The sequence below is a fragment of the Pholis gunnellus genome, assembly GCF_910591455.1.
Source record: "Pholis gunnellus genome assembly, chromosome: 14".
NCBI classification, from domain to species: domain Eukaryota; kingdom Metazoa; phylum Chordata; class Actinopteri; order Perciformes; family Pholidae; genus Pholis; species Pholis gunnellus.
In genome coordinates this window covers 14,478,599-14,494,488 of record NC_136541.1, presented here as the reverse complement: position 1 = coordinate 14,494,488, position 15,890 = coordinate 14,478,599, and the positions used below count along the sequence as shown (strand labels likewise).

Sequence of the window (15,890 nt, the reverse complement as noted above, 5' to 3'; positions counted from 1 at the left end):
GCAAAATCCAAAAATGTGTTAGAATTTGCATGAAGGAGGCTGCAGACAACACATGAGAGAAGAATACAGCAATATAATAACACTGGATATATGATATTCCTTCTTTTTGATCAGATGTCCTATGTAATTGAATACAAGCAAATGTATAAAGGATTATAGTTGTTTACAGTATACCAATTGCTACAAATTATTCTTAAAAAGGAAACCCTGGAAATAGTCTTAATTGTCTTTAGAGGTTTCAGATGATATTTCTTTCCTGGCTCTTTCTCTCTCACCAGACATAGATTTGATGTAAATGGCTGTCGTGTCTGTGGAATTAATTAGGAGCTCTTATTGCGAGTGTCTGTAGGAAACTACACAACTTGATATCAGTGTTGGGAGCGCTGAGCACTCAAAGGTCAACCTGACCTATCGACAACCCGGCTGAAACCAGACCCGCTAAACTGCTAACCAGCAAGATGCCTGCATGCACACACGCACATATGCAAGAAGGCGCCTCGTGGGAATGTACACACACACACACACACACACAAGACCCCAGTTACTGATCCTCACATGATTTCTGTGAGTAGATGTGAATATCGCTGTTTCTGTCACTGCTGCAGAACACAAATTGCTAATAAGTATAATTGTGGGCCACGTTTAGAATAATATAAAGATATGGCAAATCATTTTTGTTTTAGCTGTATTTTACCTGGAACTGTTTTTCCTTAACTTCTTAAAATGAAAAATATGTCTCATGGTGTATTGGATAATAGGGAATGATTGCGCACAACCAACAATAACTGTCACCTCCCTTTGCAAATGTCCTCTGCATTGATCCCAAAACCAACAACACAATGGTAATTCAAATTCAGCTCTCCGTGTTGTGCTCATATTAAGACTGTGTCCTTTCTTATCTATATAAACACTCAGACACAATATGTTGCACATCATATGTACATTACTAGTCACACTCTAAGACACTACCCCACTGTTCCCTGAGTGACTAAATGTTTTGCACATACAGTGTTGTCGTCCATTACCGAGCACACTACACCGCTTTGTTTAATTCTGTCCTGCACACTAACACTCACACAATCTGAGCAGAGAACCTGCCTGGTGAGGACATTTGCATCTGTCATTCACAACTGATTTACAAGTTAAAACGCCCCACCCAACAAAAACAACAATGTTTGCAACAAATACTGTGACGCATTCAGGCCAAATAACACGAAGCAACACTGCACAGCACAAGAACGGTGAATAATAAAGCAGACTGTGGTTATGATTATTGATTATTGGAAGTGCATCTTGATGGCAAAGACTATACTAGGTAAAGGGAGCTCACATAATGGTCCCCCTTCCATTCGTATTTAGACATCAGGACAGAAATGTGTCCTTGGGGATGTCAGTGCAGCTAAAGCCTATAAATGTAATGAGATTCTGGCACTTCGTGTGATGAGATAAAGCCTCTGTAAGATCTTTCACGAGCAGTCTCACATGGTGCTCCATTGCAGTACAAGAAGACTAAGACTAACTGTTTGTTCATTTTAGAGGAAGGTTCACCATCATATCTGTGTTGTTGATCAATCAGATCGGAATAAGCCACTGCCGATGATGAAACATTCAGGGTTAGATTGCACAAAGATGAGCAAAGTTCCAGCTCACCACAGGACGTTTCACTTGATGTTTACTTACTTTTTGCTATGACATTGCATTACGAAGAGTAGTTGTATTGATTTTATTAGGTTTACTTCTGCAGACAACATTCTGCAGAGACAGACTCATACTTCTCTTTTCTTAATGGGCAAAACGAGAGAAAAAATATTCAAACTTTGGTCCAGTTTGTTGGTTTTGTACCACAATCTCTAACGTACTGGTTGTATTGCAAATTGTCTGACCTCCCTCTATCTTAAATACTTTTGTAAAAATGTGCAAATTGTTCAAATATGTGTCCATTTTATCTACAGTCGTCAGCTCCTGTGTGAAAATGCAATGTTTAACTTCTCCATAAGGAGGCAGTCCGGCTGACATCAAGAGAGAACTGTGATGCTGTTCTGACACCTAGTGGAGAACTCTATAATAACATGTGAAGACGAATGAACCAACATACAGATACAGAGCTCCACACACCTGCATCTCCTGTTCGATGCGCAGCCTCTCTCGACCAAGTTCCTCCTGATAAAACTGTAAGAATGGAGACAGACTATTAACTTACTGCATGTACTAATCTGAGAATTCAAATAATTGCCATTACAATACATTTTAAGATTAAGGAAACACATGAGGAAACAGGAAAGGGAACGAATGAACCTTCATGGAAAAATTATTGTTTTTTTCTACATCATACTTCATGGGAGAATACTTGAACACAACAATTCAGAATTTCCCCCGCTGGGGATCAATACAGGTTTATCTTATCTTCCATGTTCCCCTGCAGTGTGACCTTTGTCTGAGGAGCAGTTTGTGCGTGCAAATAGTTCTTGTGACCTACATTAATAGCTGTTAAAATAAGGTTTGGGAATGTCACATATGCTGCTTTCTAGAATAGAAGTTTGGCCAGAGGAGACATGGTGGGCCAGAGGAATGCAGTAATATTAGAAGTCTTGTAAACACCATGCAGGGTTTGAATGATATACTCTAGGGATGACTAGCTGATAGAAACAGATTTACTGAAGGGTTCCAACACTTTCTTGTCTGGGTATCCATTTGCTAAGACTCCAAAGAGGTTTTTTTGATGTTAGGCGTCATTAATAATAGGAATACAATGTCGACATACATCAACATCCTTGTCCTTCTGCAGCAGAGATGAAGACAGCTCCTGAACTTGTCCCTCCAGCTCTCCCACCCTGAGTGTGAGAGTCGTCTTCTCTCCGCTCAGCTCTGTGATGAGCGCCTCCTTGGAGCAAAGATCTTTAGTCAGCTCCTCTATTAACCTGAACGCAGACAGAGGAAATGCCAGTGAGACAGGGAGGTGGATTTGGTTTGATAGGCAGTTGTGGTTGTGGAGATTTCTTAGTGTTTTGCACCTGTCTTTGTTGGTGTTGGATGGGGACAGGATGCTGGGAGGCCTCTCGTCCTCTGTGGTGTCCTCCATGGGGGTGTCGAGAGAGAGGAGGGAGGCGTGGGAGTGCGATCCAGCCAGCGAGGCCCTCCGCTCAGCCTCGCTGCGTGCTAGCTGGGCCTCCTGAAAATACACATGCATACACAGTTAGGATTTGTAAACCTGATGCCGCTGTGTGTCAGTTCAACCAGCAGAGGGTGTGAGCAGACGAACCTCCTGCAGGAGCTGAATCTTAGTCTCAAGCACTTGCTCCATGTGGTCGATTTCCTGCTGTCTCTCCCGACATCGTCTCTGCAGCTCGGCCTCATTGTGATGGGTCAAGCTCTCTGCTGTTATGCTGTTCAACAAGGTTAAAAGGCAAATCAGAGTTGATCCGAGGTATCGCAATGACTACAGCCCAAATCAGCTCACTTTAAAGGCAATGTAGCCAGTGGTGTAAGCATTAGAACATGATGCAGAGCCACGACACAAAGATGTCATCACTCTCCTGTCTGCTACGGTGCTCATGGGAGACCCAACACCTTTTCCACATGGTGTAGGCTTTTGTTGTCATGGTTAGTGGTGTTCACACAATCTGAACGTGGTGAAAGGTTGAAAACATACAGCATATGATGCAATTTAAGTCCTTTTTCCTTTTGTAAGTAACCTGGACTTTGTGGTGTCCAACTCAATAGATACACACTGTGAAAGCTACATAATACATACATATGAACATTCTAAACTTTTTGAGATGTGAAATTTCTCACACTCATCCCGTGTCTTTGTATTCCCGGTTCATGACGTAAGTGATCTCCTCACTCCTCCTGTGCGAGCATCTGTCTATATCACTTAGTCAGTCAACGACGCCATCCCAGAATTTCTGCTCCCAGAATGGCACACGCCACAATGTCGCCATGAGTCCTGCCCTGGGCCCTCTCTACGTACGTTTTTAACTCTGTCGACCGCATGCAACAGCTCAAATAGCTGGGATATTTTCAACCAGCATGAGTAATGCAAATCTCTGTCTCGTGGACAAGTGTCCTTTATGTGTGGTGCACAAGACCTTCATGCTAAGCGCCAGCCTTTCTGCGACATGTCAGTAATCTTGGCCTGTCAACAATACAAACAACTTAAACTACAGAGAAACAATGTGAGGCTTCAAGTTCATGGGACCCAAGACACTGTCAGATAAGACTGTGCTTAAAAATGAGACGCTCGGGCATGAAGTGTTGGTCAGACTGTAACAATACTACAGAATGTGAAGAGAGGGAGTGACAACGGCAACAGAAATAGAGACCAGTAATACAAACCATTTAGTCCTTTCCAAGAGCACCAACAATAATGAACTATAACTATTTAAAGGTCAACAACCACGATCTTCAACCGCGATCTCTGTCAATTTCAGCAGTGACGCAGGCCGACGGTAAGTAAGACATAGAGAATGATGACTGAAATGACCCAACACAGAAAGACCACCACCCTGGACCACCATGGAATTGCACCATGTGCAATTCCATTGCACATGGAATCAACCAAACTCCAGCAGCAGGTTCAAGCTCCATCCTGGAGCAATAGAAGCCCAGCAGGTAGAGGAGGACGTGAGTTTTAAGGGAATCAACAGGGCAGTCTTCCTCATTATCGTGTCACATGTAGATCAACAGCAGTTGTTACAGCCTGTCGACAATAATCTTAAACAAGACTTTTGTAACATGTTAGGGGTTTAAATTGTGGGTAATTTGTCTATCCATGGAGGCTTCTGTGTGTCCTTAATGTGTGTGTGTGTGTGTGTGTGTGTTATCTCTTTCAGCAGCTGCATGACATATGAGCTGTTGGAGATATGAGGTGTTGCCACAGTTAGGACAGGACCATGGAGCCAATACCCATAGATGGAGGTCCACACACACACACACACACACACACACACACACTCCAACACATCGTACACACAGTATTATAGAGGATTTATCTTTGTTATCAAAGCCTAAAAGTAAAACAAGCTTGTAGGCATTGTAGCAACTTGTGTATCTGCCCACCAATAATCATGATAAAAAATAAATGGAAGACTTACAGTGCTTTGTCCAAAAGCTGCTGTTTCTCCTGGAGCTCCTGCTTCAAGCTCTCTACTTCCACCTTCAGCTCGATGTTCTGCAACAGATGAAAGTAGTAGAAGGTCAGTCACTGGTCATGAGTCATCAAACATCTCCTCCAACATCAGCGTTAAATCGTGCACCAGATAAATGACAATTTGTAATTATACTGTAGTATCAATGATAGTGGCCAATTACTACAATATTCCTGTTAAAGTGATCAAGATTACAATATTGGCAAAACAGATTTATTCTATACATTCTGTAATTTCATAGAATTACATAAAGAAAACCAAGTTACAATATATTTTGGAGATACCTCGCACACCTGATTCATCATCAATAATAAAGATAATAAAGGCTTTGTGTAGGGTGTGCCTGTTCTGTATATCTGAGGTTCAGTTACAGATTCTGGATTTAAAAGAAAAGGTTTTAATATGCTTGACACGCTGTCTTTCATTGGTTTTATATTCACTGGGTTTGTCTGTATCTAAAGTGTTCTTCCCTCCCTCACATGTAGAGTACTTTTCCTCTTGTTTCTTACATCTCTTCATCACAAACTAGCCTCTCTGTCTCTGCGTGAGTCAGGCTCAGTACAGAACATGTGACCGAGCTGTCATGGCTGGTATATTTAGAGCTGGTGAATTCAGGGCAGCTCAGATATTCACCTTCGGGGCCAAAGGCTAAACTCCACAGTTTATTTACCTGCAGGGGTCCACATGGGACATTTTCGAGCCAATCAGGGCTCTTACACTGGGGGACAGAGGATCTAAACAGCAGGATTGGTTGGGCTCATTCTTTACGTTCTGACCTTAGAGAGCCGCAAGGGGACAGTTTATCCGTCCGTCTGTCTGATGGACTCATCTGATAGCTGGTTTTATCACTACAGCTTGGCTCGTGTTCATCTCAACAGATGGTCCACTATCTCTTGTCCGTCATCTTGATCTATCTGCGTCTCGGTCCCTGTGTCTGCTCTCTTCTGTCCTCCCTTGTTCTTTCTCTCTTTTTGTCTTAGAAACTTTTTAGTATATGTTAAAGCATGTCCAAGCCTGCTGTTCCCCTGTCCCTGCCAGAGAGCTTCATGTCCTTAACACTCACAGAGAGCCGGGCTACATGTGCACCAACACTCACAGCCTGAAGCCTACTCCTGAGAGGCACCATGAGTGATCAACACGCACATACTACACATACACTCACAACACACATAAACTGGTCACGTCAAATCAGAAAGTGACAAATATCAAATAACTTATGGAGTTTAGGTTATTTAAAGTTAGTTTTTTTAGCAAAACAAAATCCAAAAAGAAAACATTTTCTTTAAATAATATTAGAAAACACTAATATTATAGTACATTTATTAAATTAACTAATTCTAAGGGACATGATTAAACAAAAATTAGAAAAGCTATGTATTTTATTACTCATTAATTAACAATAACTCTAATAACTATTCAATGTTTAACATGTTTTAAAGGCCTGCATATATATTTTCTTCAGATTTATGTAAGGCTCTTTAAGAACCAAAGACACAAAGCTCGTTTTCATAATTAATCTCTCAAGAACTCAACTGTGCAGTCAAGTAATGCAGCAGCAACTAATTGATGAAACACATGACCGGCCATGTGCTCTGCATAGCTAATGACTGTAAATGATTCACCTAAATGCTCTGATAATAAATGAATGTCACTCACAAGGCCAGAGGAACGTGTGTGTGTGTGTGTGTGTGTGTGTGTGTGTGTGTGTGCGTGTGTGTGTGTGTGTGTGTGTGTCAACAACGTTGCTTACAGTAAGAGAGACATTTTCTCTCTTGAAAACAGCTCTATTTATAGACACTCATCACAGTGCACCAGCTGCTATTATGGCCCCTCCTGGCCTGCCGGTCCCCAGCAACAGATCCCCTAATAACCAAACTGTGCAAGAGGAGGGAGACGGCTGCACTTCAAAACACTCATAAACCAAACACCTGCAACATTGTGACTGATCACCGACTGACAGATATAATATTTTACTCTCAGTTCGTCTGTTGATGATGCTGCTCATTTTGCATCTTCCATACTAAACCATTCATGCTCTGGTAGCATCACGTTATTTACATGAATGAAAACAGTGAAACACGCTACGAAATACTGAAAAATCTGAATTCAAAGATATTAAATTTACAATCCCATAAGATAAAGAAAAAGCAGCAAATCCTTTTCAACGGAGAAGCTGGAAGTAGGGAATGTTTGGATGAATGATTGGTTATTATCAAAATAGCTGATGATTAACTTTCTCTCGATCAATCAAAAAATGAACTGCGTGGCACGACTGAATTTAAATCCTGCAAAAAAAATGACACCAGTGTAACAAACCATATGACGAAGAGAAACATACAAAGCAACTTTGTCATATGGACACTCATGGATGCATGTGATAAATAAATCATTGCAGTCAAGCCGGCTCTATAAATAGAGTCTCTGGAGCTCAGAGAGAGATCAGTATGTGCCCAGGACCAAGGCACCTCATTTCATATTACACTGAAATGCTTTGGAGGATGGGAACACTGACACTGACATGACACTCAACCAGCAGAGCAATGGGCAGCTCAGGTCAATTAACAGCTATGGAACAAAGATTTAGTCTCCAATAAAACAGTGATTATCCTTCAGCTGCACAGAGTGAGAGATTGTGAAGCACAAGGATTAAAATCCCTTCAGATGACGTGGGATCAGTTTACTCAATCACTGCTGGTATGCAGTAATTGTGGAGGATAAGTAGCAGGACGCTCAGGTCTTGTTTGACTGGATCAAACCGCCATTTAGCTTTTCTCAAAGAGTTGTTGATGATCAGAGAGGCGAGTTTTAAATGCCGCCTGGCTCGTGTAAACAGACAACAGCTGAGCCGGGTCACCTTGTTGTAGACGCACACTTTTCATGCACAGAGTGGCACAGATCGACGCACACCCCGAGACAAACAGAGTGCAGGCGCCGACAGATATTGACACGTGCATAGAAATGACGCACACACAGGAAGAGGAATGAAAGAAAATTCACAATTTTTGGGACTAAAAATGATTCATTTTTGACCTCTTGATTGTAGGTTTCTTCTTACTGTAAATCAATACTTAAAAGTCAATTTGACCACAGAAGCTCCTTTTGAAATTATTGAAAAGTATAAACACAACACAAGAATAAAAATGAATTTTGTAATGCTTCTATTCTGTGTGCAGGTGAGGAAACAAACCCCTGGCTACAGCAGTTGATGAAAAGTTCAAGTCTGTAGCCAATGTTCATATTTTAATAAGACAATAAGCAGAATGTGTCACAGTCTGTTCTGATGAGTGTGAATCAGTGAATACAGCTGAGATTTACACAATCACTGTCGCAATGGATTTTGAGTATAAGTGCATAAAATACCCAAGTTTTGCTTCAAATGCTAACATTTGAAAGTACCGAAATGGTAAGAGACGCAAGAGACTATGGTAGCAAACACTTGTATTGACAGACTCAAAATGAATGTCTGTTTTGGTGCAGTTTTGTGAAGCATACATTCAAATTATAAATAAATACAAACTTATAGCATCTGCAGGTCAGAAAATGTTTGAGCACATATTAATGTGTGTGTGTGTGTGTGTGTGTGTGCGTGTGTGTGTGTATATAGAATGCAACAGTTCCACAAAGTGAACAGATATACACAGACCTTCACCGAGTAAACTACAGAAAAACGTGTGTACCTGATTACATTTCCACAGGTAAATCATTTTTCAACATGGATATCGAGGTAAGACATTACAATTCCCAACAGTTTGTTGTTTCTTAAAGGCAACATTGTTTAACCGTTGTATTTGGACCATAAGCTCTTGAAATGCACAGATTTATATGTGGTTTGCAGATTGAATTAAAAGATGGTTTGTGAAGTGTGCACAGCACAAAGAGCCACACGTTCACGGCATCAGGTTGAGAAGTTAATGGAGGTAAGCAACAACCAGATTTTCAGGGGGTGTTGCTGTCTATCATTACTTTTGTTAGACTATTATTACCAGGGTAAAGAATGAACTTTCACACTCACATAAAAACAAACTGGTACTAGCGAAAGAAGGGATTGTTGATACTGTTTTCTTCTTACTGATTGATTAAAGAGTAACTAAACCGCTGAAGGCTTTAGGATCTGTACAGCATACAGGAAGGACACCCACTGTCCTTTTCGACACTTTTCTAATTCAAATCCAACATTTCCACAATGTGCATCATAGCTAGTGTAGCAAGGAAATTGACATTTAAAAATTTAAATCAGGAAGTATTTGATAAACGCAAGGATGCTCCGATCCAGCTTCTCCTCTCCTTATCCCAAATCCAACTAGTGCTCTCTTTGTTCCAAATACACACCTGTACATGTCACTTAGTACAATTAATTACAAAATTATCCAAATAAAGTAAAATGAAACCAGAGACTGCTGTGGTACTAAAGTTTGAGTCAGTGGCCCAACTTGGTGTTACGACACATTTTGGTCTGGACCAAAAAAGGACGAGGATCAATATCCAGCTCTGCTAACGGCTCACACACATGCCGCCATGATAAACTTAAAAAAGAAAATGATCATCAAAGCCTGACATTCCATTACAGGTTCACAGATGGTCTCTATATATCCAGAGTTGTAGTGTTGTCTAGTTTAGTATCAAATCCCAGTATAATGAACACAATGCACAGAGGTCCTGCTGGACAGATAGGTGAGCTTGGTACACACACAAACTGCATCAAATATTAGTTCCAGAGCTAGTTAATGTATAGTCCCTCACAGGTCAGCCATATGTAAAAACATACACTTGGTAAAACAAACAGGGCCCATCACTTCAACCACATCAGTGCGACAGCTAGGTCAACAACAAGTGGCTCTGTAAAGCAACTCTTCAGGACAACAAACCTGTATACGGTCACGATAACAATCACTTTCTATGACATAAGGCACAAATGAACTCTTTTGATTATCTACTCAGTGTCAAATCCCTCCACAAAGCAAAGTGAATGATTTTTGATCATGTTGTTGATTGTGAAGTGACCCTTCACAACATCTCCTCACACCCCTTGGAGTCCCATTCATCATTAGTCGTTTCCTCATGCTCCGACGAGCGGTGCCCTACTCACCGTACGATAGACATCCTCACTGCTCTCCTCGTACTTCTGCTGTATCCTCTCCTCCAGGAAGTAGATGCGGAGCTTGAGGCTGAAGTTCTCCTTCTTCAAGTCATTCAGGTGCTGTGACAAAGTACGGTAACCGTTAGACATGGCCGTCAAAGAGCACCGACACGGCTTAACATGTCCGTTATGGGTCAGAAATGAACAGTCGTCTTTCGACCTATCCGTATCATGGGAGAATAGGGAGTCCATTGTAAAGGACAGCGACTGTCATGGCATGTCCATCTGTTAGAGTCCGGTAACCGTTAGACATGCTACCTCCTTCTCCAAAAGAGCATAATGTCAAAATAATCAAATTATTTACAAAGTGGTATCGTAGCCTCTAACAGGCCATTGGGATACCATCTAGAAACGCACACTAAGACCAACACATTCACACACACACGCTAGAGTCTATAGGGGTGTTTGCAGTGCAGAGGGCGACTCTGCAGTCTGGCCGCTCAGCCATGTAGCCATGTCAGCTCCATAGTGCGTTCTGGTCTGCTATGGGACGGGACAGGAGCTTATTTTACCGGATGAGACATCCCTGGAATCCCAGTCTGCCAGGGGAGATGGGTGGAGGGGGTGGAGGGGGAGAAGGGGGAGGGGAGGTAAGATGTTCAGGGCTCACAAGCAGTTGTGATATGAAGGGAAATCTCACCCCTCTGCAAAACAGGAGCGCCAAAACGAACAAACAGGGACACGAAGAGAAGAGAGGGGGTCAGATTTGTGTCCTTTTTGTCCTTTTCTGTTGTATTGAAAATACATTTGGTTTTTCCAGTTTGTCAATATTTGTTTTATTTTGCTATTCTGCAAGGTAAATACTTTAACACATTCAGGGTAGCTCAGAAAACACTTGATTAACGAGGTGTTTCTTTGGAAGACACTATACAATTACACACCACTTTGAGCAAACTACTTTATCTCTTTTTTTCTTACTAATAGATGTGTGTAGGTGTATACGTTCTTGCTGCTTCAACCCTCTGAACTCCAACTGGGTCAAACATATATCCTAGAGCAGGTTTAGTACACCTCACATCCAAAGTAATGGGTTTTTCTGAATACATTTTACTTAATAACCTAATGTAAAAATAATCTATTATAAGTAAAAGCCTTACATTCAAAATCTTACTTTAGTAAAAGTACAGCAACACGTACTTTAAGTATCAAAAATGTATAGAACCTGTCAGTGTAATATTTTATGATTAGATTATTACAGATACAACTGTATTCATCATTTTATGTGGTTGGTTAAAGTCATTTTAACTATATAATTTAGTTTAATGTACAATAAAATGATGCATCTTTTCTGAAAAACTGATCATATGGTTTGTATACCTTGATCTTAAAAGTAACTAGAAGCCTTACTATAGCTGTCAAATAAATGTAGTACAGAAAAATGTAAAATATTTTTTTAGATGCATTAGAGTCTTGAATCCCAGACCGACAAAGTTAGCAACTAGCTAAAGCTAGCTTGTGATAACCGTTAAGATTAGTGAGATAAATGCCGAGATATTTTTCTAAGATGTTGGTGGAGACCAAAACAGAGCTAAAAGGACAGTAAATATTGGACTTAACGTTACAGTCATTTTGGTGTCAAGAAACACGAGTGAATGCTGAGGTTTCTTTGTGTCCGTTGGATGTGAAACTAGAGCTGTTAGCCAAAACAACTTCATGATAGTGGTAGCATCATGTCATGGCTGACGGGATGGTTTGGTGTTTTGGTGCCCCCTATTGGCCAAAACCGATGAAGCAAACGGAAAAGTCTTTGGGACACACTGAGAGTATGAATGTTATTGAAGGGGATGAGTCAATATCATCCGACCTTTGAGAGAACATGCAACTTTCTATAATTTGACTTTGATAGTTGAGCAGTTATGTTAAATTCAGAAACTGCCCTGACAAAGGTTAACCTGCATGCGAAGGTAGTGTGACTGATGGGAGCGGGACTTATCGGAAAGAAGTTGGATGAAATAGGAGACCTGGGAGCTGTGAGCCATAGTGCTATTAATAGGGAGGTGTCCTGCATCTCACCGAGCGGTGAATCCCTGAATGTCCCACAGAGAGATGAGTGAACAGAAGTAAAATAACAGAAAGGAAGACAGGCTCCACTTAGTCTTTTTGATCTCATAATAAAAGCACTCTAAAATCAAGCTTCAAGACAAATTTCCAGTGCAAAGAGCATCAATAATGAAGTAACTGAAACATGTTACCAGCACATGCAATTACGTCATTATTAGTTCTTGTGTCATTCATCGAGTGAACCTATTTAAGGGTCACATTACGTGCTGTTGATAAATAATTCTGAACAAAGATAGGGCAGGCGCCAGGCGGAGTCTCCACCCAACATTAGGGATGACATCATGTACACAGTGTGTGTTTTTAAACTCCACACATGACACAACTCATACACACTCTTCACTTGTCAGCTCTCCATCAAAGAAAAACAGGTGGGAGTGAATGTGTGTAAAATATGTGTGTGCAGTATGTGTTTATTTCATTGTGAAAGTGACACATCCCAGAATTGGCAGCCGTCTGCAGCTCTGAGTAGTTTTAGAAAGTAACTTCAGCTTTCGTGACTAGTTGGTGACACCTCCCGTTTTATGAGGCTCAGCCGCACCTCCAAAATAACATTAAAGGACTATCACTGGTGGTGAGTTTTCAGTGACAGTTTTAGTGCTGGCTTGCGTTTTATTCTGATCTGGTATGCGTCTGGTGTGTATTGAAGTAAAGGTGTGTTGACTTGGAATCAATGTAATACTGTCTGGGTATTTCAGAGGACAACCTACTATTAAGGTGTATCGGAAAAGACTGCAAAATGACAATATTGATTGAGAGGCTTCTGTTGTTTCTAGATAAAGTCTTTTGTTCTCTCCAAGAAGTTACAACAGATTAACGGATGGAGGGAGCAGAAAACCTACTCTAAACTAATGTGACAATACTTTCATACTTAAAGGAATATTTTTTTCGTACAATACACTTATTCCCTTTTCAATAACGCTATCATGTCTGAGCTTTTTTAATGAAGCTAGATTCTGGAGCTGATTAGCTTTGCATAGCATAAAAAGTGCTGGGAAATATATCCACCAACCAAATTGCTAAAGCCCAGTAATTATCACTTTGTATGTCTTTTCCTTCATTAGTAAACTGAAGTGTAAAAACAACGTTTTGTGTCTCTGTGTTGGAGCCTAACTGTATTATTCACAGGCTCACTGTTTCCCTCTGTTTCCAGTCTTAAACTAGCTGACCGTCTCCTGGCTCTAACTCATACCTAGGCTACATCCACATCACTACGTTTCCAATTTGAAACGCATATCTTTTGCGACGTTTACGCCTCTTCCCTACTCTGGAGTTTTAAAGCCCCAAAAACAAAGGAGTTTGAAATCAAGCATGCTTAGTACAACACCATAGTACCACACCTTGCTGCCAAAAGGGATATTTAATATGGATTAGTGTTAATATAATTAATAATTAATATTAGAGAAATCCTTAAGTGGGCCATGCTGTACCCAGAGGCGGACTTTCACCACCAGGAGAGTTCAGGGTGTTTTCCATCAGATATTATCAGCTGCAGGTGTTCTCCTTTTCTGTACAGTAGTTTAATAACATGTGACCAGAGAGTTTGGATACAATCACGGATTTATAACACATACATTCTCAACATTTAGTGATTTGATCCCATAGCGAGGACACTGCATCAAAGCAAACCAAATCAGCTCATTGCTTCTTATAGGAAGACAAGAAGCCACAAGATGGCACCGGAGAGCATATTTTCATTGTTCTAACTCACTACTAGGGTATTGCTCTTTGTGCTGAAGGACACTCACTCACATAAAGCTCATCGACAATTAAAAATCAAGACTCTTACCTGTTCAAACTCCCTGAGTGTGTGGAGCTGAAGAGGAGGAGAGTTGTCTGTTTCATCACTGCACAAATCTAAGCAGAGGGACACAATTCCTTTAATCACTAGTAATTGTGGAATCGAATTTTACACAAGCCTACTAGTTGTTTTAAAATGAGAGATATGTACCTGTCATGTGACCTGGGATCTTGGATGAAGTCTGCTCTTTCACAGCACTGTCCAGAGAAACAAAGAAAGGTATAGCACACACATTACACATGAGAGCGAGAGAGAGAGAGAGAGAGAGAGAGAGAGAAATAAACCGTCAAAAAAACAAAACAGCAGCATATCCATCACAACATTTAGAGAGGTGTGAATATCAGACACAATAAGCTTTGTAAGAGGCGAGAGCTCTACTGGAAATTAAAAAAGGCACTAAAATCCTCACACTGAAACAGCATGATCTCATTTGCACCTCTTTAGTGAATTGGGGGTCATCAGGGAGTCCCAGCAGGGGAGAGGAGGGATAGGAGGAGCCACTGAGGGTTAAAGTTCAATCGAGCCTCTCAGGCCTACCTGCTGTCTACCAACCAAAACCCGACAGTTGCAATCAGTAGAATTATCCTTCCCTCTATCTGGTTATAACCGAGTGATTGACAATGAAATAAACCACTGTGAGCACTGACAGCAGCCACAGTAGCATTACCACTGTTTAAACAGGACTGCATATCCCTTAGTCCATTGCTCCCCCTTCCAGTGTCTGTGTGTACATTCCTCTGACAGCTGCTCCGTCAGAAAATGCATAGACAGTTGGTGCATGCTGATGGTTTACGAGTTCACCCTGTGGATAAATAGTCTACATGCTGCGTCATTGTATCAATATCACTACTTTTTCACTATAAGCCTACTGCTTGGACTGTGCAAATATCAGTGGGATGGTCCATTTATAGTAATAGTAAGTCTCCTGTATATGTGGGAGGGATTTGGTGATGCAGTAACCTACATACAATACCACACAGCCCATGGAGAATTTGAACTGGAGGAACTGCAATCACTTAGTCTGAATTAGTAGTAGGCTGACTCTTATACTGTATTTGATGCATAACGTGGGTTGTGATCATTGAAAGTCATTCAATGAGTCATTCTGTTGTGCTCCCTCAGCACCTGAGTATATAAATTAATCTTATAATCTTTTGTATTACTTCTGGGCCTGCTACATTAAGTGTATCCCTGGCCCTATTGCCCAAAAGCACATTTGGGCCCTTTAAATAGCTGCTACTGTATTGCAATGCAATTTCATTTGTGCAATGTAGGCCAAAATTACCCTCCAGAAGCGCGTCCTTGTCCTTATATTTCATCCGAAAATTATATTAGCAATGCATTTCGGGGGAAATACAGACATCCGGTGCAATGTGCCATCAAAGTTGAAATGTATATCGCCAGTGGGCTCAATAGCACTACCCACCGATCCATAAAACGCATGCAGATGGCTACTGTGTGTGATACAGCCAGGCCTTTATTACACCGGAGGATGTACGGATGCTTTATGACAGAAGGCTGAAAACATTTGATAGAAAACAGCGGCATTGCAACCGAAAGCGGATTTTAATTCCAACCCAGGCTGCAAACCCGGGTCGCGTTTTGTTAAAATACCCATTGAGCACTATGGACTTCCGCTGCGGTGTCACCCCCACACACAATTGAATAAAAATGCCTCCTCACCTTTCAGACTCTCCCCAGATTTGCTCCGGCGGCGATGAGCTCCAATCCATATAGGCTACTCCTT

The 15,890-nt window shown here is 41.1% G+C and overlaps 1 protein-coding gene across 2 annotated transcripts in view; it reads right to left on the bottom strand.

Moving 5' to 3' along the window:
• Positions 1–10,745, bottom strand: part of LOC306705946 (myomegalin) — a 36,150-nt gene extending 25,405 nt beyond the window's left edge. For both annotated transcript variants that reach the window (XM_079172839.1, XM_079172840.1), the window contains exons 1-6: positions 10,234–10,745; positions 5,094–5,170; positions 3,260–3,383; positions 3,012–3,169; positions 2,762–2,918; positions 2,116–2,169 (exon numbers count right to left, since the gene is read on the bottom strand). In XM_079172839.1, coding sequence (XP_079028965.1) covers positions 2,116–2,169; positions 2,762–2,918; positions 3,012–3,169; positions 3,260–3,383; positions 5,094–5,170; positions 10,234–10,476 — 813 coding nt within the window. In that variant the 5' untranslated portion in view covers positions 10,477–10,745. The remainder of the gene's footprint in view (positions 1–2,115; positions 2,170–2,761; positions 2,919–3,011; positions 3,170–3,259; positions 3,384–5,093; positions 5,171–10,233) is intronic.
• Between the last annotated feature and the right edge of the window lie 5,145 nt (positions 10,746–15,890).